The sequence below is a fragment of the Phaethon aethereus genome (genome assembly GCF_964289735.1).
Source record: "Phaethon aethereus genome assembly, chromosome: 14".
In the NCBI taxonomy this organism is placed as follows: domain Eukaryota; kingdom Metazoa; phylum Chordata; class Aves; order Phaethontiformes; family Phaethontidae; genus Phaethon; species Phaethon aethereus.
This window is the reverse complement of record NC_138590.1, coordinates 19,526,591-19,552,741: the sequence shown is the minus strand read 5'-3', so window position 1 is coordinate 19,552,741 and position 26,151 is coordinate 19,526,591. Positions and strand designations below refer to the sequence as shown.

The following is a 26,151-nucleotide window of genomic DNA, read 5'->3' as shown; positions in this document are numbered from 1 at the left end:
TTCAGCTGAACTATACACTTAAAGTTACAAAGGATTGATCAGATACTGTTCCATGGTACTACTGCGTTAAAACAACTGTGACTGAAAAATCTCATTGAAGGCTATACAGTATTTACGCTCATATAAAAAGAGAATGTAAGGAACACAGTGTTTAAATTAATAAATAAGGTTAAAATTACAGGAAACAAAGTGTTGCCACTAGCCCTGTCTAGAGTGAATTTTAGAAGAAAAGTCCATTTAACTTTCAGTCCATCGGGAAGTACACAGGAGTTCCATCAAAAAGCTGTGCTTTTAAAAATCTCTGGATTTTCTTCTTCCTCCTTGGAATCCCTCGTGCTACTAGATGCAGGCCTGTATTCTAATCTGGGGGGGGTGGGGGGGAAGAGAAAAGAAAGAAAAAAGAAAATAACTTAAAAAAATAGATGAGAGAACAGAGAAAAAAAAATCTTTACTATTCTGAGCCCTTCTTGACATTACAGCCTCCTAATTTTAATATCCTGTTGACTTCAGTTGGACAGGTCCCTTTCTTACACCAGGGTGTGCTTATGTGCCCTCTCCAGCCAGAGACGTGGCAAAAGGCCCAACGCTCTCAATACCTTTTTAGGTCAGTTGAACAAAACTGGAAGAGTTCAGCCCTTCACCAGTACTTTACATGACTTTCAGAACCTAGAAAGATAGATTATAACACAAAATGTTCCTATACCTTTATAAAGCAATACACTTTTACAAATGCGTTCCTCGTGTACTTTTGTTCAGTCCTCAGAGTAAAATGATAAATTTGGAGCCAAGAGATGTACATACAAACATACACACTTGGGAAGAGGGACCAGAATTCCAGCCAACCTCTTACATCTTCAACAGAGCACTAACTACACTACTGGAACCAGCCCCTCCGACAATACCTAGGCAAGTCCACTCCTCAGAGCAGAGAACAGGTCTGTTAAGATCTGTAGGTGACACTTACCCTTTCACCAACAGCATTTGCTCAATTGTGTCTGGGAGAGGCATACCGTAGCTTTCCGGCAGAAATAAAGTCAGAATTCCTGACAGCACAGTCAGGCTCCCCATCAGGATGTAAGGCAGGAATCGATCATAGGCACCTGGCATAATACAAAAAAACCACCCAAACCAAACCCAAAACCCAAAATTGGTATCAGCTCCAAGTGTCTGATGTTTGTACCTCGGTAAAGGGCTTTATCTGTGCAAGATTTATGCTTTCAGTAAACAAACAAACAAACAAAAAAGTATAATAAAATAAAAAAAATTATCAAACCAATCCCCCTCACAGTCTGACATTCAAAGCATATATTGTTATAAATGTGGTTTTAGGAACTCAAGAGACTGGGAAACGACAGCTACAAGTCCTGTCACCACTGAGTCAATAAGATTGTGAGCATCTCTTCAACAGGGCACAAAACACAATTCCTTTACGTTATGATCATCCCTCAGACATGCTGAAAGCCCATTTTTACCTGCAGTTTCACAGGACATCTGGACCTGGAAACAGAGAACAACAGAAAGGCCCAACAACCCACAGAGGCAGGACACTGATCTGGGTAAAAAGCATTTATTTCTAAGCGCCAGCATCGCACATGCTAGTTAACTTACCGAGGTAAACGAAGTAAGGCGAGAGGATGCTGCCCAGTCTAGAGGCCATGGAACTTGCTCCGACTCCCATGTTTCTCACTACTGTTGGGTAGAGCTCAGCCGTGTAAACATAAACCATTGAAAAGGCAGACGTGATCCCAAATTTCCCTAACATCACCAGCAGAACAGATAGCGCACGGATATCTGAAATCAAAATGCAGTAAGGACTTCAATAAGGCTCTGACAATTCATTCCCTTAATTCCATTGTGTTTGTATAACTTCTGACTAATTAATTTCAGCATCTGGTGTCTTTTTTTTCCCCTTTACAAGCATGGGCATGGGCAACGTTTTTTTTTTTTTCTAAGTTGCTAGGACTCAACATTTTCATTTCCTCTTGAGCATGGGGCTTCCTGCTAAGCAAAAAATAAGGAGAACGGAGCAAGAACTGGAGAGGTCCTCTCAGATTTCAGAGGCCAGGTCTCTGTTATTGCAAACAATGCTATACACCAGTTTTTAATAAAGTGAACAAAGTTAAACATTTAAAACAAGTTATGTTTTGTTTCCTGCTCTGGTTTCTCATTAATGTTCCTAGCTACAAGTCAGTAATTTAATTATAGGAAGCTGAGTTGGCTTTAAGTGGAACAGTTAGATTTGAAAATCAAAACAGATCGTATCAGTGTCCAACTGACTCAAAGGACTGGAGAAAGAGAGTGCAACATGTGCATTACCTGTACACTGTAAGAAGACACTTCTTGTGCATCCTCTTTTGTTTATTCTTTGATATGTAAACAAGTGTTAAGCAACACCACCTCCCCCCCATGTTCAACATCGTTACCAGTAAGAGTCCATAACCCTCTTAATCTAACTGGCTAAAGATATATATGGTTTGATATCCAATAAATGGTATTTTGTCCTTCTTTCCAGTTGCCAAACATTATTTTAATTATCAACTCTAATTCAGTACAAGCATTTTTGCTTATCAAAAAGTCATTTTGATTGGCAAAAATGCTTCCACAATGACTCCCTCAAATGTAACTGTTTAAACAAGCCACAGAGACAGTCATTTACAGCTGTTTAGGAAGTAAGTTCCGCAGCCTCCTAGTAACTGCCGCTTACCAAATTCTGGTTGGTCTAGTCCTGGTTTTACACTTGGATCTTACCAGGGCACCTTGCCAGGGTTGTACATTAAGGCCAGACTGGACTACCGAGGTGATCCCAACAGACCACAAAGCCGATGACCCAGCTTTAAAAACGCATCTGAATTGACATGTTGTGCGAGCTCCCTGTGCAGCAGCACTGAGAACCAACGAAGAGGGGCAAAGATACGGAATGAGTAACATCTCTATTTAGTCCCCTCAGGACACTTTTCCTCCACATCTGCCCAGTGCATGGTACTGCACTTCACCTATGACACATATTTGAGATCAACTAACGATTCCATACGTGAAGGCACCAGTTGAATGAAGAGAAGAACACAGCCTCCCAAGAATAACGCAGCAGCCATTGAATACCGTCGAGGGAGGTTTCGAAGCAGCAGCCAGGAAATAACGTAGGCTGGAACTTCAATCACTGCTGAGAGGAAGCAGTTCACATAGACGTCTCCGTGCAAGTTAGGTGTGTCAAGAGAAAGTCCAAAATAACCAACAGATATTATCATCCTGAAAGAAGCAGAATAACAGGATTAGACAAATTTCTCTTCTTCTTGAGGTTGTCATGAACCTCTTTACATCTCTGTTAAGCACAGGATTCAGAAGTTCTCTACTGTAAGGCAAATTCAGCATCCACCAGATTCTTTCAACTCTGAAGCATCTTAAGTGCTGACTTCAGAAACAGCAAAGTAACAATTACACAGTGCTGATGCTTTTTATCTTTCAAGTTTCTCTTGAATTCAAGGAATGAAAAATATATGTATTTTTAAAAATAAAAATCCTATTCAGTATTAACATAATGGCTAACTTCAGAGCTGTTCTTCACCTTGCTGAGGCACAGGCCTATGAGCCCACCAGCGCTGGATGGTCCTGCAGCTATAGTGGTCATACTTCTTTCCTGATGCCATTGCATGACTTTGCAACTGTCCATCCCATCTCGTGCAAACCTTGCAAGGAAGCTCTGGTTGTCACTTTTAGACACCTCATTGATCTCTGCTAGCCATGCTGAGGGAGAGAGGCTGGCTATTTCTCACGTATGCCTCTGTATTTCAGGTCACCCCTGGGAGATGAGTGATGATTATTCCCAATGCAGTTGATACAGCAGCTCCTATTACTAGTAGTTATAGCCTTAGCCTGAAAGTCTGGAGTACTGAATTTCACTGCTGCTGAGGCCTACAGGAGCTTTTTGTTATGTTTACCAGGGAGCTCTGGGTGGACAACATTGTTCCTGGGTCATTACCCTCCACGCTTCGTGTATAAAGTCAGAAAGGAGGAGCATGGCATCCTGGCAGACCAAAACAATCTCAGATTTTCTCTGCCATGCCCCAAGCTGGCTGGGCAGCATCCAAGTCACGTTTGCATGCCTGGGGTGGTCAGTGTAGCAGGACAGAGCTTGGTGGCCAGGAACACTGCCATCTTAGCCACACCACTGCCAATGACAGCTGGCTTCCACGTGATCAAGGGAAACACACAACTGGCCTTGGAGACAAATCCTGTCGTGTCTTGGGAGATGCTGGGAAGGGAACGGTTATGCTTCACCAACAAGTAACACGTGGTAAACAAGGAAATAATGGGCACTGGATCGATGCGTCCAGGTGTAGCGGCGAGGAACGGAGCACTCGGCGCTTCATCTGCTTCAGCATTTGTTGTAACAAGCCTGGAGCAAAATTGCTGTGCAGCACGGAGTGATCACTGACAAAAGATTAGCTCTTCCTCCTCCTCATTTCACATGGGAAGGGCATTCACGGTCCAGTTGCTTAAAATAAGTTGTCTAGTGTACCTGGGAAGGTATGAAGTCATACAGCTGAGGGTAACCCCCCCGCTGCTGCGTGTGCCCTGCCAGCTAAAGCTATTCTTCTCAAAAGCAGTTACGCGGTGTTTTCCACGATGCTGTGCAACACGCCCAGCCCTGTGCTCCTAGGAGTTATTTTTATATACAACAAACTGTGCTTGCTGGGATTCACTTTCAGTAGCGGTTTGCCTTAGCTTATCAGATTGGCAAACCTTGATACAGTTATACATTTTCTAGGAAAACTTTAGGGGTATTTACACATCCCAGGGTGACAAGAAGCCAAACTTCCTCCTCCCTGATGCAAACCCAGCAAAGGGATTAATTTAAAGGCCTGCTACTTACTCAAAATTAACAAAACACTCAGCAATATGTAAAGGTGACACACCGCTATATGCGACCATCCTCTTTTAAAGAGCTTCTTTTACGAGATCTTTCAATTCGTAATGCAGAATATACTATGGGTATACTATGGGTTGGAAAACGTTGCTGTGAGTCAGCACAGGATGCTTTATATTTTGGGGAATTAATTAAAAGGAGGTTAGGCAACTGACATGCAAAGCAAAAATGGTGGAAAAATTGCCCAAATCAACCGAATACTTTTCTGCAAGAGGAGGGAAGATTGTGTAAGTCAGTTTGCACATGTTTGACTCTTCCTGCCTATCATAAAACTTCATTTGTCATCTGGTAAAAAGGCCTTCAGCATATGCAATGAATTACATACTACCACGTCACTCTGTTTCTCTCAGATCCTTTGTCCTACCAGAAATGCTGTTCAAACAGGTTTTGCAGCATTTGATTTCTACAGCCACACATGCAAAATCAGCTGTGCCTAGGAACTCGCTACCAACCTGCTCCATGCAGATTAGAAGTAGGGCAGTCTCAATTCTCTAGCTCACTTCCAATTAAAGGTGGGAGTCAGCAATTGACTTGGAGGTAAGACAACAGCATATGGAAACTGTATTGACATTTCTGCAAAGAACCAACATGACTGCTTTTTTGAGCTGTTTTCTGCTCAGGTTCCTTTCTCAGTGTGTTTGTAGCACTGTGCTTAGTGATGGGCAAGGGAATCTGGCTTAAATCTGGCCAAGCCATTCTTTGACCGAAAAAGCCACGTCAGGGTTTTTTTTTTTTGTGAACTGAACTCCCAGGCTTTGTCTCACTAAAGCACAGGAACATTGTTCAGTAAGGCAGCAAATAAGACTTAGCTCCAAAGCACTTCATGGACCTTCTTGGTTAGGACACTGTAGGTACACGCACTAATTAAACCTCACTTTTATAGCCTCCGGCAAGCTCTACATTACCCTCTCCATTCTCTCTCTTCTGAGCAATTACAACTTCATTGAGATTTTCAGTAAAAGAAAATGACAACCATTAATCAAATTGAGCATAAAGTATGACTTCAACTAGTGCAAAACCAAGCTGAAGATGGCAGGCAGACAGAGTAGCTAGCAGGAAAGTCTTGGGAAATCTCAGATTAGAACTTCAAAGGCAGCTTCATCCCTCTAAGAGACGATACAAAAGAGGTGGGAAGATTCTCCCCACAAGTCAGGCACTGCTGTGTTCAGACCCTGGGCAGTAGTTCTCTGACTGGGGGACAGGGCATGACTCATTCCTCTTAAAAGACTTTGTTACAGTCAGATGAGGGTTCCCCAAGGCCCAACATCAGGCAGGATTCCCACGCATCACTGCCAGCTGATCTGAGTCTTGCTCAGTTCAGGACACGCCTGACTGCTTCAGAAAGAAATATCAATCCAGATGTGTTCCTAGGCTGTTACTGAAATGAAGAACCTATGTAACCAGGATTTTGGTGCTTCAGCCAGCAAGTCGTTTTTTGTGCAGATCTCTTCAGAATCCTTAATGTTCAAAGAGCGGTTTTTAACTGTTTTGCTGCTTTTGTGCTTACGTACCCCTGAACCACACTTGCTTACCAAAGAATCACTGACATAATTGTGATAGTTAGGATATTTCGAGTTTTCATTAGATCCAAAATGGTGTACGTCTGTTGCTTCTGGGAATTGAAATCTTGCAGCTGGAAAAAACAAACAAACCAACCCATGGGAACATTAACTTCCTGAAAGCAGAATTATTGTGAAAATAAGTTCCCCCCAACTCATACATCAGTATTTTGATATGCTGCAGAGCTGAAACAGGTACCTTACTTTTAACCAAACACGTATAAGCCATAGGAGCCAACTACCTGTGAAAGTAGTTGCTCCTCCCTAATTTAAAGTCACTTAAAATTTAGGCTGAAATTAGTAATCATTTTCTCTGCCTCAGGCTTCACACAGCAACTGCTTATTGTTCCTTGTATACACGAATTAGAGCAACAGCATTAATTCATGATTTGTGTATCGCTACTGGCAGGGTTCTTACGTTTTGAGCGCTGCACCTTGAAGATCATGCAAATCAAATGCAGCCAGACAAGAAGAAAGCAACAAGTATGATGAGACATTGGAAAAACGTGATCTGTAAAACTAGAACATTTATTTAGCCTAAAGGGCCAGAAGACTGAGAGCGTCTTAAAAGACCAAGAATGGTCTTCAAAGACTAGCCAAAAAAAAAAAAAAAAAAAAGAAAGAGATAAGCTGTCCTCTATGTCCACTGCAGACAAGGCAAGAAATAAAAAGATTAAACTGCAGCAGGACAGATTTAGTAAATGACTCCTCACGCTGGACCTAACATTAATGTATTTAAACTGAGACAAACTGGCTAATGAGCTGAAGAGTCCCCATCATTATCTAGCCTGTTTTTGAGATCTTTGTCTAAGAATACAAGCAAAAAGACAACACACTTCTCCTTTCCCCATAAAGCTTTCCAGCTCCTCAAAATAAAAGCACTTCCATGTAAACAATGCAAAGACAATCCATGAAGCATGCAAACAAGTTTTATGCTCGGTAAAATTGTGAAAAAGGAAAAAATTAAGTTTGGGGGTTTTTTATTTAGGACTTTAATTTAGACCCCTAACAAGGAGTAACAAGGGAGAGATTTTTTCAAAATATGCAAAAGGTCATATAAGAGGACAAGTTCCATTGATTAAAACTATCAACTCTGATAAAACACCACAATATAGCTGAGGAACCAGTCTTCTAGACATGTCCTATTTTTGTTATTGCAAAAAATAGTATGTTTTCAGGATTTATCACAAGCTACTTACTCATCAATTTAATGGTATTTTTAACAGTCTTACATTAAAAAAGATTTTGATCTTACAATCTTCCACACAGATTCTTTTTTCTGTTAGGACATTTTATATCTATCTGAACCTGTGACTCTATTAACAGTTGGAAAACTAATGAGGAAAGAAATGAAGCATGCACCTTAGTAGCTCAAAATTATCAAATGAAAAAAGGCAATACTGAAATATGTTTAATTTTGACACTTTTTGAATTGTAAGCTGCCAAGACACCTCACAATATTTAAATGAAGACTTGTCTTTCCACAACTAGAATTGCTTTTGCCTGACAGACCTCTATTGCGTGCAATCACAATAAACTGTTAAAAAATCAAGGGAGGAAGTAATCTTTGTAAGTCAGCATGACCCGAGAATGTCAAATTACATTTTAATATTTTTGAAGACTGAAAGCCTTTTGTTGGCACTGTGTACTCCTTCATGGTATGTGCAAATGGTTATCAATAAAAGTAAACTATGATTGTAGCTTCAAAATAGTGCAATTACTCACTACTTTGAACTGTTCTGAATTCTTTCTGCCTGGCCTAATATACCATCCTCTACTGTGTGTTAATTCAACTTAGAATACTTTTTTCCCCAAAACATCAGGCTGTTCTGGCAGAAGTAGCTGGATGTATTGCAGGACACAACAGAGCAACAGAGAGACAAAAGCAACCATTAGTTTAACTTAATTCCTCATCAACCTCTCTTCCCTATTCAGTTAGTGATGTTTCTTTTGGCCAGCTTGTAGCTGGACACCAATTTGGGGCCCTTAATGTATATTGTGAGTTGAGGGACAAGAGCTATCTCCTCAATGTCTTGTAAACTGCATCTGAGCTAATGGGAACGTAAAGTTTATGTAACTCCTGCAGTCAGGTGAAAATTCTTTCTGGGTGATATTTTGGTCTGAAGACCTGGAGGATAAAATAGCGGTTTGATGCTCGTGCACGCCAAACTTCAGTGAATTTGCTTTCAGAAATCTTCATTTTCTACAAAAGGCAAACAGTTCTTTACATTTGACAGCTTTCACTCTGCCTGAAGCCAAGCCTCTCGCCACACGAACTGCAGGCAGCTTTACAGCTCCCAGCCCTTTCTCATAAATCACATGATCTTTCCTAAGTACTCTCCAGTTTTGCCACTATTTGTTGCCAAGAAACCAGCATACAGGAAACAAAAAAAGGAGAAAGAAAACAAACCACAAAACAAAACCAGGAACAGTAAAATTCAGAGAGTCACAGTTGATGAGAAAAAAGGACTCTGCCTTTTAGGGGCTGGATAAGCAGACAATATAATCCTTAACAGGACAGGGTAGAACAAGAAGCTATGAGAAGGGCAGGGAGGGCAAAAGGGTGATTAGAAATGTTTGGATGATAGGTTTAATTTCAATCCCCCTCATATGGGGTAATTCAGCGAACCAGGCCCTATTTGTGCTCTGCAGCTTGTTTGCAACTAGTCACCTACTGGAGCCTAACTGGTTTTGAAATCTCTGGATTTTTGCAGGTGCTGCTCTCCGGCTGCACGGGCTCGAGAAATGCTCCAAGCATGAGCTTCGGTTGCTCCTCCATCCAGAAGTCATGTTCCAACTGCACAAGGGCTCAGGGCCAGCCGGATTTCTGAGAACCTCTCTGCAGTGTAAACATGCTTCCTAAAAATTCAAGAGAGGCTGCGAGCCTTTGCTTTACAGCTCTTCAGAAAGCAGACAGAAGAACAGCGTAAACAGACCACTGATGGAAGAAAAGTTTTGCAGATTTTTTGGTCACAGCATTACTTTAACTTTAAAAAGAAAACAGACAGAAGTTCTGCATTTAAACAGCTCCCGCAAATTGAGCTCATTTTCCTTGGAGTGTCAGAATGTTAATCTGTCTTTCTGAAAGCTGACATGCAACGATCTATCTGCAAATAAGCCCCGCGTATGCCAGCCCACCCTGCTGCAGAAATGAGCATTTCCCCTTATCCAGTGTTCCCTGGGGCAACACCCCTACTCTTGCCCCTGCCTTCTGCTGCTTTGTCATCCAGCCTCGTCCAGGGATAGCAAACAGGTCAATATTTCTTTCTAAGAACAGGATATAGAGGGTTCCAGGGACAGTGACCTTAAGCAGATGTTGAAGCCAGAGCTTATTTTCTGTTCTCCTGCTGCAGTGCTGGCAATGGGCAAGTTTTCATGCCTATAGCATGAGAAGGAAGGGGGCAGGCGGGAAAAAGGAAAAAAGCATGTTCTAATGAAAATCCAGGGAAAAAGCTATCATGAGGAGGTCGGGGTTTTCCTGGCATTCTCACTCTGTTCCAGGAAGACCACAATGTCTGTCCCACTATCTACAAATAAGCCTGGACAAACAGCTTGCTTTGCACCTCAGCTAACTTCAAGGCAAGTGAAGCTGTTTCAATCTCAATAGCAAACACACTACCGTTTAATGGCTAACCATTTTCCTTAGCCTGATACAGAGGCCTTGTAAAGCAAGTGATCATACAAGGGATTTTCACATAAATGACAAGACAATGTCAATTGTCAACCGGAACACAACCAGGCAAATGCCCAGACAGACTCTACAGATCTGCCTAGAGCAGTGCCCATTCTCCTGGATTATGCAAACAGTTTGTCTGTCTGACTTTTGGAGGTCACGTTTGAATGAGTGTGGAACTGCTTCCACACCTTAAGGCCACCAACAGCTCAGACAAAGGGGGATACCTAGAGGAAACAACAGTATGTTGGAAGAAATGGATGGGGAAGATACTGCTAGCTACTCCACCCGAGAGGAGCTCAAGTTTTGCTCTCCCTAACATGGAGTAGCAACTGGAGTTGAATATGGAACTGAACTAGAATGACACTCCTTCCACTGCCACCAGGAAGGAAGTCCTGTGTTATGACTTTTATAGAAATATATTAAAGTGCACAAGCATGAAACCTGTTCTGCACAAGTATTTAGATCACAAAGCAATAGGTACCTCAAATTCATTACCTTCCCCCAAAAACTAGGGTTTAAAAGGAAAAAGGTGGCTGTAAATGGAATCAAAAAGATGTTTGCATTCGAATGCGTGCTGGCATTCCCGTGGGAATGGGACAGCAAGGGCTTTGCAAATCTTAATGAAGCAAGGAAAGGGTATTCTGCTTTTCAGGAGAAGGATCACCTTTTACCCATCTAAGAAGTATGTAACACGCTGCAGGCATAACTCAATTCATTTGTCTGGAAATTAATCACTTTACACGGTCATTAATACATCCAGCAAACAACTGGACTGCTAAATGAATCTTACCTCACTAGGGTCAAGTATTACTTCTGGGGCTGTAATGCCATTAGTTTTTGCAGCCTTTCGGATGATGTCTTCTGCCTCTTGAAATCTTCCCTGGGAGATCAGCCACCGTGGAGATTCTGGAATGACCCTGCAGAAAAGGTTCAGAGTAACAAGCCTGCATTTCCACAGGAAGTGCTGCTGCAGGTGCCAATACACATTGTTTCACGCATGAAGACATCAAAACTTGCCACATCTTGCAGAAATTAGAGCAATGACAATAGAAATCAGATTTACAAGAGCAGACTAGCATACTGAACAAGAACAGACTAAAATGCATTTGTGGATTTTAGAAGTACTAAATAAATAAGCAATGACTCAGAGAAAAGAGCAATCAAAACCTTCAAAGAACGGGAGAACAGTTTAATTAAAGAAATTAATTCCCTTAAAGAAAAGGGAATACACAAGCAGCATGCTGTACATGAAGAGGCAGAGCCTTAGAGAATAGCACATATAAAATTAGTAACTGTAAATACTGCATATAAAGGCAAGTCAGAAAGTAGACTTCACCTGAGCCATTGAACTTTGTAAGAAACTGGATGGAATCACGTAAGTGAAGAAACACCACCACCATGTGGACTATTTAAACTTTACATGCCACCTAAAAGTAGTATTTCATTAACTATGGAAGAAAACACGGAAGTCACACAGACGTGCAAGTACCGTTTTGTAGCTTGTCGTATCTATGTCACTCTAGCGTTGCCCAGCTTCCCATGACAACGGGTTTCTCATTCTGCCCTTATTTCAGGCCTACTCTTATAAGCTCACGGATTCCAGTTGGTGAAGAAGGATGAGTTTTACTGACTTTTTTTTTTTTTTTTTATGTGCCATCACTTAATTTTAGAGAAGCTACAGAAAATGAAGAATTGGCTTTTCAGGCACGACTCCAATCACCCACAAAGCTATGGACTTGCAGCTAAACGACTGGGAAGAGTAAAGGACACAACATCCATTCTTCACCTGCCCATTCCTGAATTTCACTGGTACAGGCTGGTTGGCTTGGAGTCTGGATCTTAAAAATCTGCAGACAGGACTTTCTAAAGACTAAAGTCTTTTAAATTAGTTATACTCACCACCACAGTGGGATGCAGAGCAGCCCAGGTAAAGTGAGCGCCAGCAGCAGCATCCGCCAGTCTCTGATGAAGTAAGCAAACAGTGGCAGCAACATGTAGCCAAATGCATAAAATATGCAAACGCCTAGCGTGCAGAACAGCACACGGATTGATTTGCCAAGAATTTCTGTGCCTGTTCAAAACAACAGAGCGAAGATTAGTATTTCAACTTAATAGTAACCAAATAACCAAAAATACCTCTAACAATTGGCTTTGAAGCACACTGCACTGGAGAGTTACAGACCACAGCGTGCTCGGCCGTCCGATTTTAGAGGCACCACAGATCTGCTTCATGCAGTGATCCTGCATCCACCCAAGTAATATAAGAGAACTGGGCCATACAGTATTTCTGTAGCTTGAAGTAGCTAAAACTTCCATCATTCTATGTTCTTAGAATCTCACATTTTATTTGAGGAGCTAAAACTACCTGACGTACTACAAAACATTCACAAGACTTAACCTCAGCTTGATCTCTATAGGGTCCTCCCCACATCATGGCAGACCAGCTTCTTTAAAGGACAATTCAGAGGTGCCTAAATTAGGTTCCTGCATCACCTTCTAAAGGACTATTAGCCAAAAATCTTGCAGTCTGTTGGTGTACACACATGGAGGGTCACTAACAAAGGCCAGGCTACTGATAGCGGAATTAATGCACTAACAGGGGCCAATGCTGCCCTTTGAAACGCTTTGGGACCTGAAAAATCAAGAGACCTTGTAAGAGAGATAATCTTCCTCATTTCCACAGAAATCGAAGAAAATTACAGAAGTTGCAGCAGGACGTCTGCAGTGAGGTTAGCTAAACACTGCTTTCACAGCTGCACTGTTCTTCTGTGGCCCAAAAGGAATTTCTTGCCAACATTTGGTACTTTGGACAGTGAGACTGCTGTAAATAATATTAATTTTAAAAAGAAACTAATTAAAAAAAAAATAATCTCAGTTTCATCAGGTAATTCACATTCCCATCTGAGCAAATATGATCTTAGTTAAATTGAAAATATACCAAAAAGGAATCATTAATGTCATTTAATTTTTTACTATAGGTTGTTTTAAGGAGAATTTGTAACACTTACTTGATTTTTTTTCTTTTACAAGTTTTTACATCAAACAGACATTTAGGCCCCAAAATGGACAACACAAATGCCTGAAAAATCACGTCTTGCACATCTCATCTTTCCAACAGGAAGACAGATTTTGTTTCAAATAAACAATTTCTGAGTTTTTTGCCTTTGTAGGATGGTAAACCACAGATTTAATTCAGATTGCACTTCTATCAACTGGAAACTTCCAAGGAGAGCATGAGTTATCCATGTGTGGTAGGGACACACTCTTAACACTCTTAATAGTGTTGCTTGGCAAAACAAATCAACCCTAAGCCAGTACCGAAAAGGAGCAGGAAAAGCACACGACTAAGAACGCATGCTGTGCCCAGCAGGACTTGCATACCGAGAACAAATGCTGCCACGTAGTTAGATATCTGCCCCATGCCGACCAGCACAAAGAACATCGAAAACATCTCCCAGCTGGTAGAGAAGACCTGTACGAAGCTGAAGCCAGTCTGCATTGCCAGAGTTGCAAACAGCACGTTCTTCCTGCCAAACCTTCCATGGGCAGATTAAAGAAAAGAAAAAGAAGAGATGATTATACAACAGCATGAATGAAATATTCAGAAACTGAAAAATAAGATTACTCGTTATGCATACTTAGGGAGATATAAAACATCTGCAAAAAGAAGAGGGTCAGGCAATATCACACAGGCACAAATATTCTAAATACATTTTAAAAAAAAAAAATCCACTGGCCAAGAGAAAATCATAGTCCAAGGGCTGCTTGTTAAGTTGCCTTTAAGTACGTGCTGGAATACTATTCCTTTCTTACTGATGGGATGAACAGGGAGACAAATCATCGGGAGCAAATTTTTAAAAATGCAAGAGTATTAATGCGCCTTCTTCTCTAAGCAGCACACTGTTCATGACACAGATCAGCATGTTAGAAAAAAAATAAGGAAAGCTTCTAAAAGAGAGGCAAAACTCAGGTTTTTAAGATGCTGTTATCAGTAAGGGATCCCACGCTGCAATCGTCATTCCACTCCGTAAAAAAAGGAACCAGTTTAAGGTATTCTAGCAATTCTTTTGATGACGTATTAAAAAAACAGAAAATAAATTAAATTAAACCCAACCCGTCAAGCTGTATAAGAGTCAGTGCCGACGTCCTGGCCTGGGCAGCTCCACACTGCAAGCGGACTTTGCAGCCTGTGACGGGGCATCTGCTGAGTGCAGGTTCGCAGAACCCCGCTCCAAAGTTAGACTTGACCAGGAGGTCTACAGTTGGGTGCCACAAGTCTCAGGTAGATCACAATGCGTTAAGAACGGACTGTTACTTGAACATGCAAAATATCTTGGCAATCTCAAAGTCATGCCTGGCTGGGCGCGGGGCTCAGGCTCGCTGCAGGACTCTTTGTACCAGATGGGCAGACAGCAGCAGCAAAACACAGGGTACAGTCTCGCTGGAGCGGTCTACTTTTGGGGCTGCTGGATGCACTCGGTCTCTTGACCACGAGCTAGCTGCAATTCAGTGGTTACAACAGTAACTGGATGAGCTGTGCTGATGGCCTCCTCGACGGCACCTCGTGAGGATCTGAGTCACCACGTGGAGGAGCTGCAGGAGAGAGTTCCGTGATGGTGAAGGTGGTAAGCTCATGGCTTCTGGCACCAGGAGAACAGTCCCTGCTTCACCGGCCAGTTAGTCACCATGGAAGACACTCAGCATCCTTGTAGCAGACAAGGGGCTGGGAGCTCTTTTGAATGAAGCACCCGATGCAGCAGCACCAGGATGAAGTGGTGGGAGACTCCCCATGGCAAAAGGGGGAAATCACCCCCCACACGGGAGAGCCACTGGAAGGCATGGAGCTCTGCCTGGGGACAGACAACGAGTCAGCTTGGAGCTTATGGGTCAGGATAAGCAGGCAGACCAATGCTGGCACCATTGTGGGTGACCGCTGCAGACCACCTGATCAGGAAGAAGTAAATGAGGCCTTCTTCAGACAACCACGGGAAGCCTCGCGTCCAAAGGCACCAGCCATCACGGGGGACTTCAACCATCCCAATAGCTGCTGGAAGGACAAGACCCAGGAGGTTTCTGGAGTGCACCAACGACAACTTCCTAACGCAGATGACTGAGGACACGGAGGCACTGCTGGACCTCACGCTTGCGAACAAGGGAGAACTCTTTGGGGATGTAAAGGTCGGCAGCAGCCACGGCTGCTGGCTGTGTGATGGTGAAACGCAGGATCGTGAGGGGAGCAGCCAGGCAGACAGCAGGATCACAGGGAGAGCAAACATGGGCCTGATCAGGGACCTGCTTGGAGAAAACCCACGACGTATGGCTCTGGAGAGAATTCCACGAGAGCTGTTTGATTTTCAAGGATGACTGCCTCCAAGCTCAAGATTGGTCCAACCTGATAAGCAGGAAACCACACAAAGGCCCTGAATGATGCTACAAGATTTGTGGCATAGGGACTATGTTTTAAAGAAATAGAAACTCAGCAAATTAGAGGCCCACTTATTGTTTTCTGGAAATCAGGAAGACAGCACACAATGCGTTGCACAACAAATCCCAGGGAGAGAATCAGAAAGACTGAGCTTTAAAAAAAAAAAAACAACCCCAAAACCAACAAACTGTCAACATGACAAAAAATAATGGTGTCTTCCATTTTTTTTTTTTTAATGTTTGTACTGATAAACAAGAAAGCCTTGCTTCTCTGGAGTACAACTGAACAGCATTCATGCTTTGCAACTTCCATAAATGCAGATCATTGGGTTTAGATGCTTCATTTGATGTTGAGGCTCAGAAACTATGGGTGTTATTAAAAACAGAATTTTAAATTTGACCGCAAAAAAAGGAAAACAAGCCTCCGAGACCTCCCTGAACATAGTCCAAAGCAATTAGAAAAGAATGTCATTGATCTGATTTTTCCAGATGAAACTTATCTCCTACACCTGTTTTTTTGGCATAAAAAGTTTGCTCCAGAGGCGATTTCACTGAAAAAACCCGAACAGATGAAGATAACACCCACTAATAATCTTCATAACATTCTGTTCTAGTTCAGGACATTTATTCTATACACTCTGTGTACATTCAGGTCATAGAACAAAGACATGTTGCAGAAAGACATTTACAGGAAACTTCACATACAAGGATTGCTTACAGAACAGCACCAAACAAAGAGCCAGCAGCTCTGGTGTATATACTTTACTTGTCTGAGAGCTGTCCCGATACGAAAGATCCGAGCAGGACGCCCACAAAGAACAGGGAGGTGCTCAGGGGTCCCTTCCAGTCGTTGTCACATACGAGATTCCACTGCAGGGAGAGATAACATTAAAGTCTTCTAATAAACAGGATTTCCCCTCCCTGCTAAACGTCTTGGCTGAACCCAGATGAAGACGGACCCTTTGGACAGAAAACCTTCACAAGAGAAATTAGTAACTAACCTACTGCACAGATGCAGCTCCATGAAAATAACGGGAAGGGATGCTGGGCAGCAGCGGGCAGAGGCCACCCCGCCGAGCCACCGCGGCAGCCATCCCGCTGAGGCCCCAGCACTACCTTCAGGTGTGACCCATGTGGCTTTCTTCACCCAGGGGACGGCTGTGCTATTTCCCCTACACACATATGAGGGACGGTAACTAATAATTTCAGAAGGAGCTTGGTTCAGGTCCCATCCAAAGGCTCTGCAGCCCCTTAAACTCCTGCAGTTCTGCTGGTTTTGTAAGGAGTGAGACAGATCCCAAACTTGATTTCTCGGCATGTGGCAAAGTTTGCCATGAAAAATTCACATTTCTAATTTAAGAGAAATTGAACTATAGAAAAAAATGCCTGTTCCTTTATTACATTTTAACATGGTTTTGAGAGAGACTGGAGACTGTTCACTCCTCACTAGGAACCTAACTAACATCAATTATAATCTTTTGAATACAAATTGAAATATATACCAAGCAAACCAAGATTTCCAAAATGAAGACAAAAGAGAAGAAGGAAACAAGATAATTATTATTAAGACTGCAAGAGTTTCCAATGTCTTACCCACTTCGGTCTGATGTTTTTGAAATAACACTCGTGTTATTTTTGTATCTATACCAACAGCTATTATTGAAAGAGTCTTAATTTTATTTTGGTTATCTAGGGGGGAAAAAAGTGTGTAAATATTAGAAGGACAAAACCCAGCAGGGATGCCTCCTGCCCTACCTCACGGCCATGCTGCGACTGGAGGAGTTCCCAGAGCTCTCCCCGCGCTCACCCAGCAGCTTGCTGGCAGAGGGCAGGAGGTGCTGCAGCCCCACAGGAGAGGAATTTGGAGGCAACCAGTGCTTCTGATGTGAGGCCAAAACCCTCCTGAGCTTAGTTATTGAAACTCCCACGGGGCCTCTTCTGATGTTTTAGAGATGGAAGGTTTTTGTTTTTAATCTGTCTTAAAAATGTTGAAGTGAAAAGAAAATATGCACCCTGATCCCAATAATTAATCCCCCTCGCTCCACAATTACAAATAATTAAGTATGGTGTGTTTTCCTCTCAGTTTTTTAAAATCTGTACTGGAACACTCTGTACAATCTGCCCCGGCAGCGGCTGCGTGTCCCAGATCCGCCATCCACCTCCGCACCGGTCCCGCACCCGGGAACGCCAGCATTTTGCTTTGTTTGCCAGCTCTGTCTCCTTAGCATTAAGCCTTCGACTCCAGGAATCTCTCAGCCCTCAGTCTATTAACAGCTCACGCTACAACTACACCCTAGTGCATGTTTTAAGGCTGGGGGATCACTAAAAGCCATGCACTGAATGACCACCACCAGCAATCGCCTTCCACTCCCAGATCCCCCTGGCAAAACTCAGTTGAACCACCACTTGTGTCATGGAAGAGCATCCAGTTTTGAATTAGAACTGGAAGTTTTTCTAGTGGTAAATGACACTTATTCATACAGGCTACACTCTCATGAGTGTTTGCTAACTTTAGCTGCCAACCCTTAGACTATCTTATGAATTCATGTCATCGTTATTAGTTTTGGGAGCAAACAAAACACACCTTTCCCCAATTTGTCACGGTATTCAGGTAATTTCTTAACCTCTCCTTTGATAAACCTGATTGTAGTTTTGTGTCTGAAGAACCTCCCCTTCTATCAGTCCTCAACACTATTGTTGCCTTATTCCCCAAACCTCTCCAGCCTCACACCACCCGAAGCACAGGCACTAGCATTCAATGCAACACTCCGACAAATCCTACCAACACCAATCGTGCATCACCACCAAAGTTCCTTTCAGAATCGTGGCTTTCTAATGTGCTAACAAATTTATATCACTCATGTAAGGGATTTAACTTACTACAGTTATAAATACAATTTAGATCAAAAACTGTAATTAACATTTATAATTAGATCGGTATTTATTCAACAAAAGCTGTACTTCATTATAGATCAGAGAAAGTTGGAGCCATTCTGTGACAACCACAGAGGTCAAGAAGCTTCAGCAAAATGTATCTGGCACCTTGGAAGTATGCAGCAAATGATCATTATCAAATTTATAGAGGCCAAGGGTTTCAGTGATTATCATATGCCTTCATATGATGACACTCAGCAGGGAAATAAGTATCATTCCCAGCACAAATCCTGCATTAATAAAGACTTGCCTACTCACAAAGAATTATCTCTGTATCAGCTACTGGAGCCAGACATCTCTAATAACAGGACTAAAATCTCACTAGCCAAACATCTAGCTTGGTGATTTATAGTCTATCATTACTAAATCAATCGTTATTTTCCAGCTGATCACCTGGTGCTTTGTGAGTTAGCTGCCTCTTTTCATCTATCTTACACTCTGTACTTTGGCACAAGGCTGCACAACACTTGGCTTTCCAGACACTGGCACGCTTGTGCCCAGTAACAAACATGTTCTTCAGACCACTGAGGTAGAGACATTGCTTGGAAAAGTACATGGTATTAAGATGCTTTGCACTGTTCTGCCAAAACCTTCGTGCACTGGCAGGTGGAAATGTATCAGTCCTTAAAATGTGGCAATGATTAGCAGCTTGTTTTTCTGTCCACTCTATAAAAGCAATGGTAGGAGCTGTTATACTGAAGATCTCTTAAACCAGGCACCAAAGTGAACTTTGGTATCAAACTTCCAAGGGAAAACTACCTTGGTTGTGCAATACCAGTTATGTACAGACTCCACAGATGCACAACAATCAGGACAAAGGGATTTTAAGGTCTGTTACCTCCTTGCCCCAGTCTGCTGGGGTCTTCAACTTTTTGATGACTCACTGAAGTTTTAATGACTGCTGAAGTCTTCAACTTTTTAATGACTCACCAACAAGGTCTACTATATTGCCTGTTAGCCATGATGGCATCAGTCTTCCAGAAACATTCTGCAACCAGACCCTTCCCTCAACTGTACGTTGCCCAAGTAGTAGTCACCGAAGCATCACTGTTAGAAGACCAGCATCGCAAAGAGCGAGTGTCCCAGGAGTAGTTACTGATTGAATTCTGCTGCTGGCAGTGCTATTTGGACACAGTATACTGTGACCCAGTGCTCTAAAATCATGTGCTGTTTTTACTTCTTAGTAGCCTTTGAGTTAGCCTGCTAGCTGTAACGGCCTTTGCCCCAGTGAATGAGATAAGGTTAACCTCAGCAAGGTATCAAGGCTCCAAACTGTTGCAAAGCATCGAGCTCCTAAACACTGGTACCCAATGCTCAAGGGATGGCACAAAGCATTCTCAATTTTATTACAACTTTGGAAGAAGACATCCTTCTGTTGGAGTTTAAACTTATCTTCTTACTCAGACAGCTTGTAGATACTTTGGGCTGTCGCTACTTGCCAAACAATTCATCAGGTTGGGGTGATGTCTTCACCAGCAGCCTCCCACCTAATAGCAATAATCACTTATGCATCAGAGGCAAGTTGCATGGCGAGACACGCACCTCCATAACGGATTCCTGGCTGATACCGGCTGCTGGTGAGGATGGCTGGGAAGAGGGGACAGGGAAAAGAGGATAGGCTATGGACACCACCAGAAAATGTGGACAGCTTGGGGGAGAAGGTAGGGGCACACCACAAGGGAGAGGGACTGAAGCAGTTACTTCTCACACACAGGTTTGGGGCCAGAGTATGAAACAGTTTTAGGTATTTACAGTCATCACTCAAGCATCTCTTTAGGAGAGCACTTGCCAAGTTCTGCTTCATCTCTTACAGGGCAAGTCAGCTACCTGGAACCACACCTCCAAATCCCTTACTCCAAGACAAGCCCAGTTACAAAACCGAGAATAATAAAAAACCTGAATTGCTCCCTCGGATCTCCTCCCTCCCCCAAACACAAGACCCTCCCCAGCCACATTTTATTAGCGTCCAGCCTTTTATCACGATACAACCTGCACAAGAAGTCTTACTGGAGGTTTAGCTAGAATTACTCTAAGCGGCACACGTAGAAGCATGTCAGTCTTGCTAGCTAGTATTTCCTGTGTTCTATTTTACACCTTTCCAATATTAATCTGAACATTAATATAACACCTCTATCCAAAGAGAAAACCACCCTAAAATTTTCACACAAACTGCAATCACAACGAAATTCAGGCTCCAAGAATTTTTTAAACTGCAAACTGTGGAATGACATTCAAAGCATAAAATAACAGTATCAAACAAAAATTGCAAGGCAAGTTTAGGCAGACAGGATACCACAAGTCCAGCTGAAGATACTGCCATATCACAAATAATAAAGTATGGTTCCTCTGAGTTCTCTAGGCACTTCAAAACCTTAAGGCGTAAAGAGTAACTTCACGCGCACAGGCTCTGCATCCACTGCATTTGCAGAATACCACTTGCCTCAAAAGGAGAGCTGGCACTTCCTTAATTACTAACGCTAAATCCTGCAGTGGCTCTGGCTCTCATCCAGACACCGATGCAGATCCCTCATCCTGCTTCACTTCCACTGCAATGATATCATCTTGTGAGAGATGACAAAACAGGAAATAACAAAATTCTAGCTGCTAATAACAAGATGCCCATCCTATTTAAGCACAGAATTTGCCCAATATTTTTAATGCATCATAACATGGAAATTGCAAGTCTAATTATAGGGGAGCTCTTCCAATATCAAAAGTTCTTGCAATACAGTGTCACAAATATATACCACCACCAAATATGTTTGGAAAGTTGCAAGGCCATCAACAATGTAATTCAGGACCTCACTTTGGGGAAAAGCATGTTTCGCAGATTATAGAGAACTGTTCCACTGCAGGAGCACTCGCACTTCCCTAATGCCATTACTAGAACCCTAAACACAGATGAACTACAACAAATACTAAAAACTTTGAGAGCCTTACTCAGTTACACCCTTATTATATAATGAAGAGCCTTACAGGAAAAGGAATTTTTACAGCTACAATATATCATGGGCTCCCACTCCTTTATCTTGGTGGGGGTTTTTTTTGTTTGTTTTTTTAAACTGTTTTCTTCTCTTGCTAAGAATAACATACATAACTGAAAAATGAAGTGGGATAGTCCCATGTGCTAATATTTTTCTTTTAAAAACCAACATGTTAGCAAGAATTTTTGAAGCTAATCCGATATTCTGTACTCTCTCCTATCACTTCTCTCTAGAGAACTAGAGGCAGGTTCTTAAAAAAAAAAAAATCTCGCAGTCTCACAACTGAATACTTACAACCTTCAATTCAGAATCTGGTCTTGTTTATACCCATACAAATATTCTCTACTTAATTGAGATCTATGAGTGTTACTACACACCCTTTCCTCTGAAAATAATTTGTATATTCTAAGTACTTAGAAACTATAGATGTTACGTTAAAGCTTATTATCTAAATGTAAACAGAAGTCTGCATCTACAGAATATACGTTCTGCTCAATTTCTCCCTTGTCGTTGTTTTAAACTTTTACAGAGGTAAAACTTGCATAGAAGATGTTGGAAAGTGCCAAACATTTTATAATTCCAGTGCAGAAATTTAACTCTCCCCCACAAACCTTTTTTGAGATGGCTTGAGAAAAAGGAAACGAGGCACTGACATCAGAAGCCGAGGAATACGAGCTGAGTTTTAATCTACAAGTAAAGACAGCATAATGGGATCACCTTACCAGTAATTGTCCACGACAACTCTAAATGAGCATTGTTTCCATTTTAACAGTATCAACGGCAGGCCTATCATTCTTTAATAATACTCTTTTTTTTGTTGCAAGGTCAGAAACGTCTTTAAGTACAATTCTGAAGAGACTCCTGCATTATGCGCTTCTTAAATCACACCTTGAAAATCTCAGCATTTTAGAAGTATTTTTGTACATCTGTCAGCCATTCATATTCACTTATTAAGTGAGAACTAGGCTTTTTTCCCTCTTCTGACAAGGCTAGTAATACTCAGATTTTGTACCTGCAAATCAGCTACAAGTTTTTTTCATAGCTGTATCAGCTTCTGGAGCTGAGAAGTCAATATGAACTTCAGCCAGAAAAATAAGCAGATCTTAGTCTACATCAAGAAGGAGGATGCACCGATTTTAAAAGATGAAGAATCATGGAAGTGACTTCTCATCTATGAGGTCACTGCACTAACATGAATGAAGGGGTTCAGAGCTGAACCTGGATGACAGGGGCTTGATTTCCACTTCAGCTGCTGGCTCCACACTTAGAAAAGCCTGTGGAAATTGCAATGTCTAGCATGAGCCTGTGTTTTTATTTTGGTAAAGCAAAACAATACAGTTCTCTCTGTCTTCCAACAAAGAGGGAACATCAAAACCTCTAGTTCGACAGCTGTACCACAGTACCCATTTGTGTCATTCCAGATGTCACCACTGGTTCCCTGAAGGTCTGGCATAACCCCCTGATCTTCACGGACATAGGCGTGACAGCACAGCAGGGCACTTGAATCCCTGGTGGAAAGGGAATGGAAACCTCAGGGCACTAATATTTGCCCAGAACTTTCTCTCCCTGCATGCCCGTACAGGGCAGAGCAGCAGCCCTGCGCTGAGCCGCAGGACACTTGGCAATTCCCACCACGCACATCCTTCCTCTCCAAAAACCAAACAGGCCCTGACGCTTGTTAAAAGCGCAACAGGCACAAAACATACTCTCTGGAGTACACCACCTGCACTGAACTGACTTCAAATTGAGGAACAGTGGAACACCTTTTTAGAAGGTGAGGATGAGTATGTGTATACAAAATTCAGTGTCTATTTATGTTTCAGTATGTAAGAATGACTCCCATATGGACTAAAATGTTTTGACTGCTGTATCATCTAACCTCTTCTCATTATATCGTATTTCTAGTCCACTCATGCTCTTAATAACACCACTGCTCAATTCTATTCCCAGTTATTCAGTATAGTCCCATAACAGATACTAGCCTTTCACAGATATGACTGGCAGGAGGAGGTAGCATTCTCCCTTAACTATCCCTGGTTTTATTCCTTTTACTACCACACACAAACTTTTATTACTCCTACACTCTTTTTTTATGGGACTTATGGAGGAATGACACAGATGGCTTCTTGAGCCAAAGTAAAGCTTTTCTCATCCCCTGAGATACAGCATTTAAAGAAGTAAAAAACAGAAAGCGATTTTGTTACACAGGAGCTGGTTAAATACTGCAGACTGGCTAATAAAAACCTTCTGTTGTTAGTCTGTGTGAGAAAAGGAACTGTCTCTTCAAATGAGAGGGAACTGAATGTTTTAAGTCTCCCCTGAAAAGCAGAACCGTAAATGAGGACTTTCTCCAGAGAGTCATGAGAGATTCAGCAAAAAGCCTTCTTAAAAAAAAATTCCCCCTTCCCCCTCCCAGTGTCAGCTACAGAAATCTGGGACAAAGGTCCTCATGATTATTCAACAAGTTAGAGATATGCAACCAAACACAAGATTAGTGAATCATAAAAGCAGCAGCACCAAGCCAAGAAATTAAACAAGTTCAACACTGAAAGCCTACAAATATGTGAAAGGCCACAGCTCTTGCAAAACTACCTCAGAAGCATTAATATTAAAGGAAAAAAAATACCGCCTCAGTGCATGATGTCTGGGCAGACAAACATTACCTCCCACAGACACAAAACATCTGCCAAACCATACAGAGAAGGGGCCAGAGCTGCTGGCGAGCCACAGCAAAACGTTAGCAGCTCCTGTTTCTTATAGATTATAAGACCCCTCGACGATACTCTGGTAGCTCAAGACTTTTTAATTTGCACAGAGACAAAGCTCAGCAAAGAAGCTCCAGAGACTTGTACCAGCTGACACCATATCTAGGCCACGTCTGCCACTACAGTAAGGCACTCGGAAAAAAACCCGCACGTTCACCCGTGAACGGGACCGCCCCGAGAAGATGCCAGTTGCCTTAGGTTGCCCTAAGAGCACCTCAGCCTTTCACAACAGCGCTTTTTAGCAACAGCCGGGGTCTAGAAATTCAGAACAGCCTTCCTCTCTTCCTCAGAGAGCAGTTCTTTAGAAACAGGTGAGGCAATGCCTTGTGCCACTTGTCAGAATCAGTGAAGGTCCTGCTGCTGTGCATGTTCAGAGGATGTTTCTGACAACTCCAGTGTCACCATTTCCATGCCTTCCTGTGCTGCCATGGCTCCTCTCCCCATGCGCCCTTCCTCACCCCAGCCCTCCTCCTCCCGAGGAAGATTTCTGTGCTCAGATCAGCTTATGGCCATTAAGTACTCACATCCATCACTATCTGAACACCCATCAAACTCATTTTGCAAAGCAAAGAATAAAGGCAAGTATATTCTAGCTCTGTAAAACTTGTCCACAAACAGGCAGTGGGACTGTACAAATGGTTTGTAAGCCTTCCGAAAAAGCTTACACACATTCTGAAATCCAAGTACTCCTCAAAAATCTGCTTCCTTGTATCTTAAGTCAGCCAGCACCTGTGGGTCTGCACAGCTTCCCCCTGCAACGAGAGGGACAATCAGCACAGCTTCAACTTCGCTCGGCTGCCCTGGCCACAGACGTGGCCCCAGGGGTGTATCCGAGCCGCCGAGAGCCGGACCCGTCCCGGCAGGTGAGCGGGGCAGCAGGCACGACCGAAGCAGAGGCACTGCGGGCACACAGCGAAGTTCAGGGTCCTTTTGGACAGAGCATCAGCCCAGGGCTCGCCGACCGCCGTGCCTTGCACAACGCTGGGTGACTTCAACCGCCTTTTTTTTTTTTTTTTTAAAGAGAAAGAAACAACAAACCCTTTTGGTCTCCCGAGTTCAAAGAGGCGTCTCTGAACCACCGAGCGACCCGAACCCGCTGTCCCGGTGCCGACCCTTGCTCCAGGCCACTGCTGCAGATACCAGATGAAACCCATCAAGCAGTTACGGTAGACATGCGCTCGTTAAGGGAACGCGCTGCATTTGGAGACCACTTTTGCAAGTGGACGCGAACAGAAAATCTCCAAATACATCTAGCATGCCAGACTGAACAGCAGGACGATGCCCGGGCCACGGGAAAGCTGCAGGAGAAGCCGGTGCTACGATAACCAGACACCTCTGGGCGCTCCCGCCGCCCCCCCCCCCCGCCGCCCCCGCACCTCGGTGACGATGGTGGAGAGGTAGACATCGCGGCTGTACTCCCAGCCGTCCAGGCACGGCTCCTGCTCCAGCGACCCCAGCTCCACGTCGGAGCCGGGCCGCAGCCCCAGCGCCGAGAAGTTGGCGAGCGCGGCCAGGCGGTAGCGGCGGCAGCGGCTCGGCGCCGCCCGCCCGTCCCGCAGCTCCAGCGGGATGCTGGCGTTGCGCCACTCGCCGCTCAGGTTGGCCCCGCGGGGCACGGTGCACCGGTGCTCGGGGGTGCCGGCCAGGAAGACGATGGAGAGCCCGTTGAAGCCATTGGGGACGATGCTGGCGCTGAGGAGGAAGAAGATGAGCCGCTGGAAGCGGCCCCACTCGCCCAGGAAGGCGGTCACCTCCTCGTAGTCGCGCATGGCGCGGCCGAGTTGCGGCCGCCGCTACCTGCGGGCCCGTCTGGCGCGGGCAGGAAGCGGCCGCCCCGAGCCGCCGCGCAGCCCGCCGAGCGCCTCGCCATGGGCTGGGCCTCGCC

At 43.4% G+C, this 26,151-nt stretch overlaps 1 protein-coding gene across 2 annotated transcripts; it reads right to left on the bottom strand.

Annotated features, from left to right (window-relative positions):
• On the bottom strand, nt 1–26,035 carry LOC309410005 (organic cation/carnitine transporter 2-like; the record flags this gene model as incomplete). Of its 2 annotated transcripts, XM_082006317.1 has the most annotated exons (10): nt 1–363; nt 965–1,100; nt 1,609–1,791; nt 3,032–3,246; nt 6,457–6,557; nt 10,950–11,076; nt 12,059–12,230; nt 13,541–13,695; nt 16,350–16,453; nt 25,643–26,035. In XM_082006317.1, 10 exons carry the CDS (start codon nt 26,033–26,035, stop codon nt 276–278), a joined length of 1,674 nt encoding a protein of 557 aa, XP_081862443.1. In that variant the 3' UTR covers nt 1–275. The 2 variants fall into 2 exon arrangements, with proteins under 2 accessions (XP_081862443.1, XP_081862444.1); XM_082006318.1 differs by having other exon boundaries at nt 1–1,100; nt 6,457–6,551.
• Between the last annotated feature and the right edge of the window lie 116 nt (nt 26,036–26,151).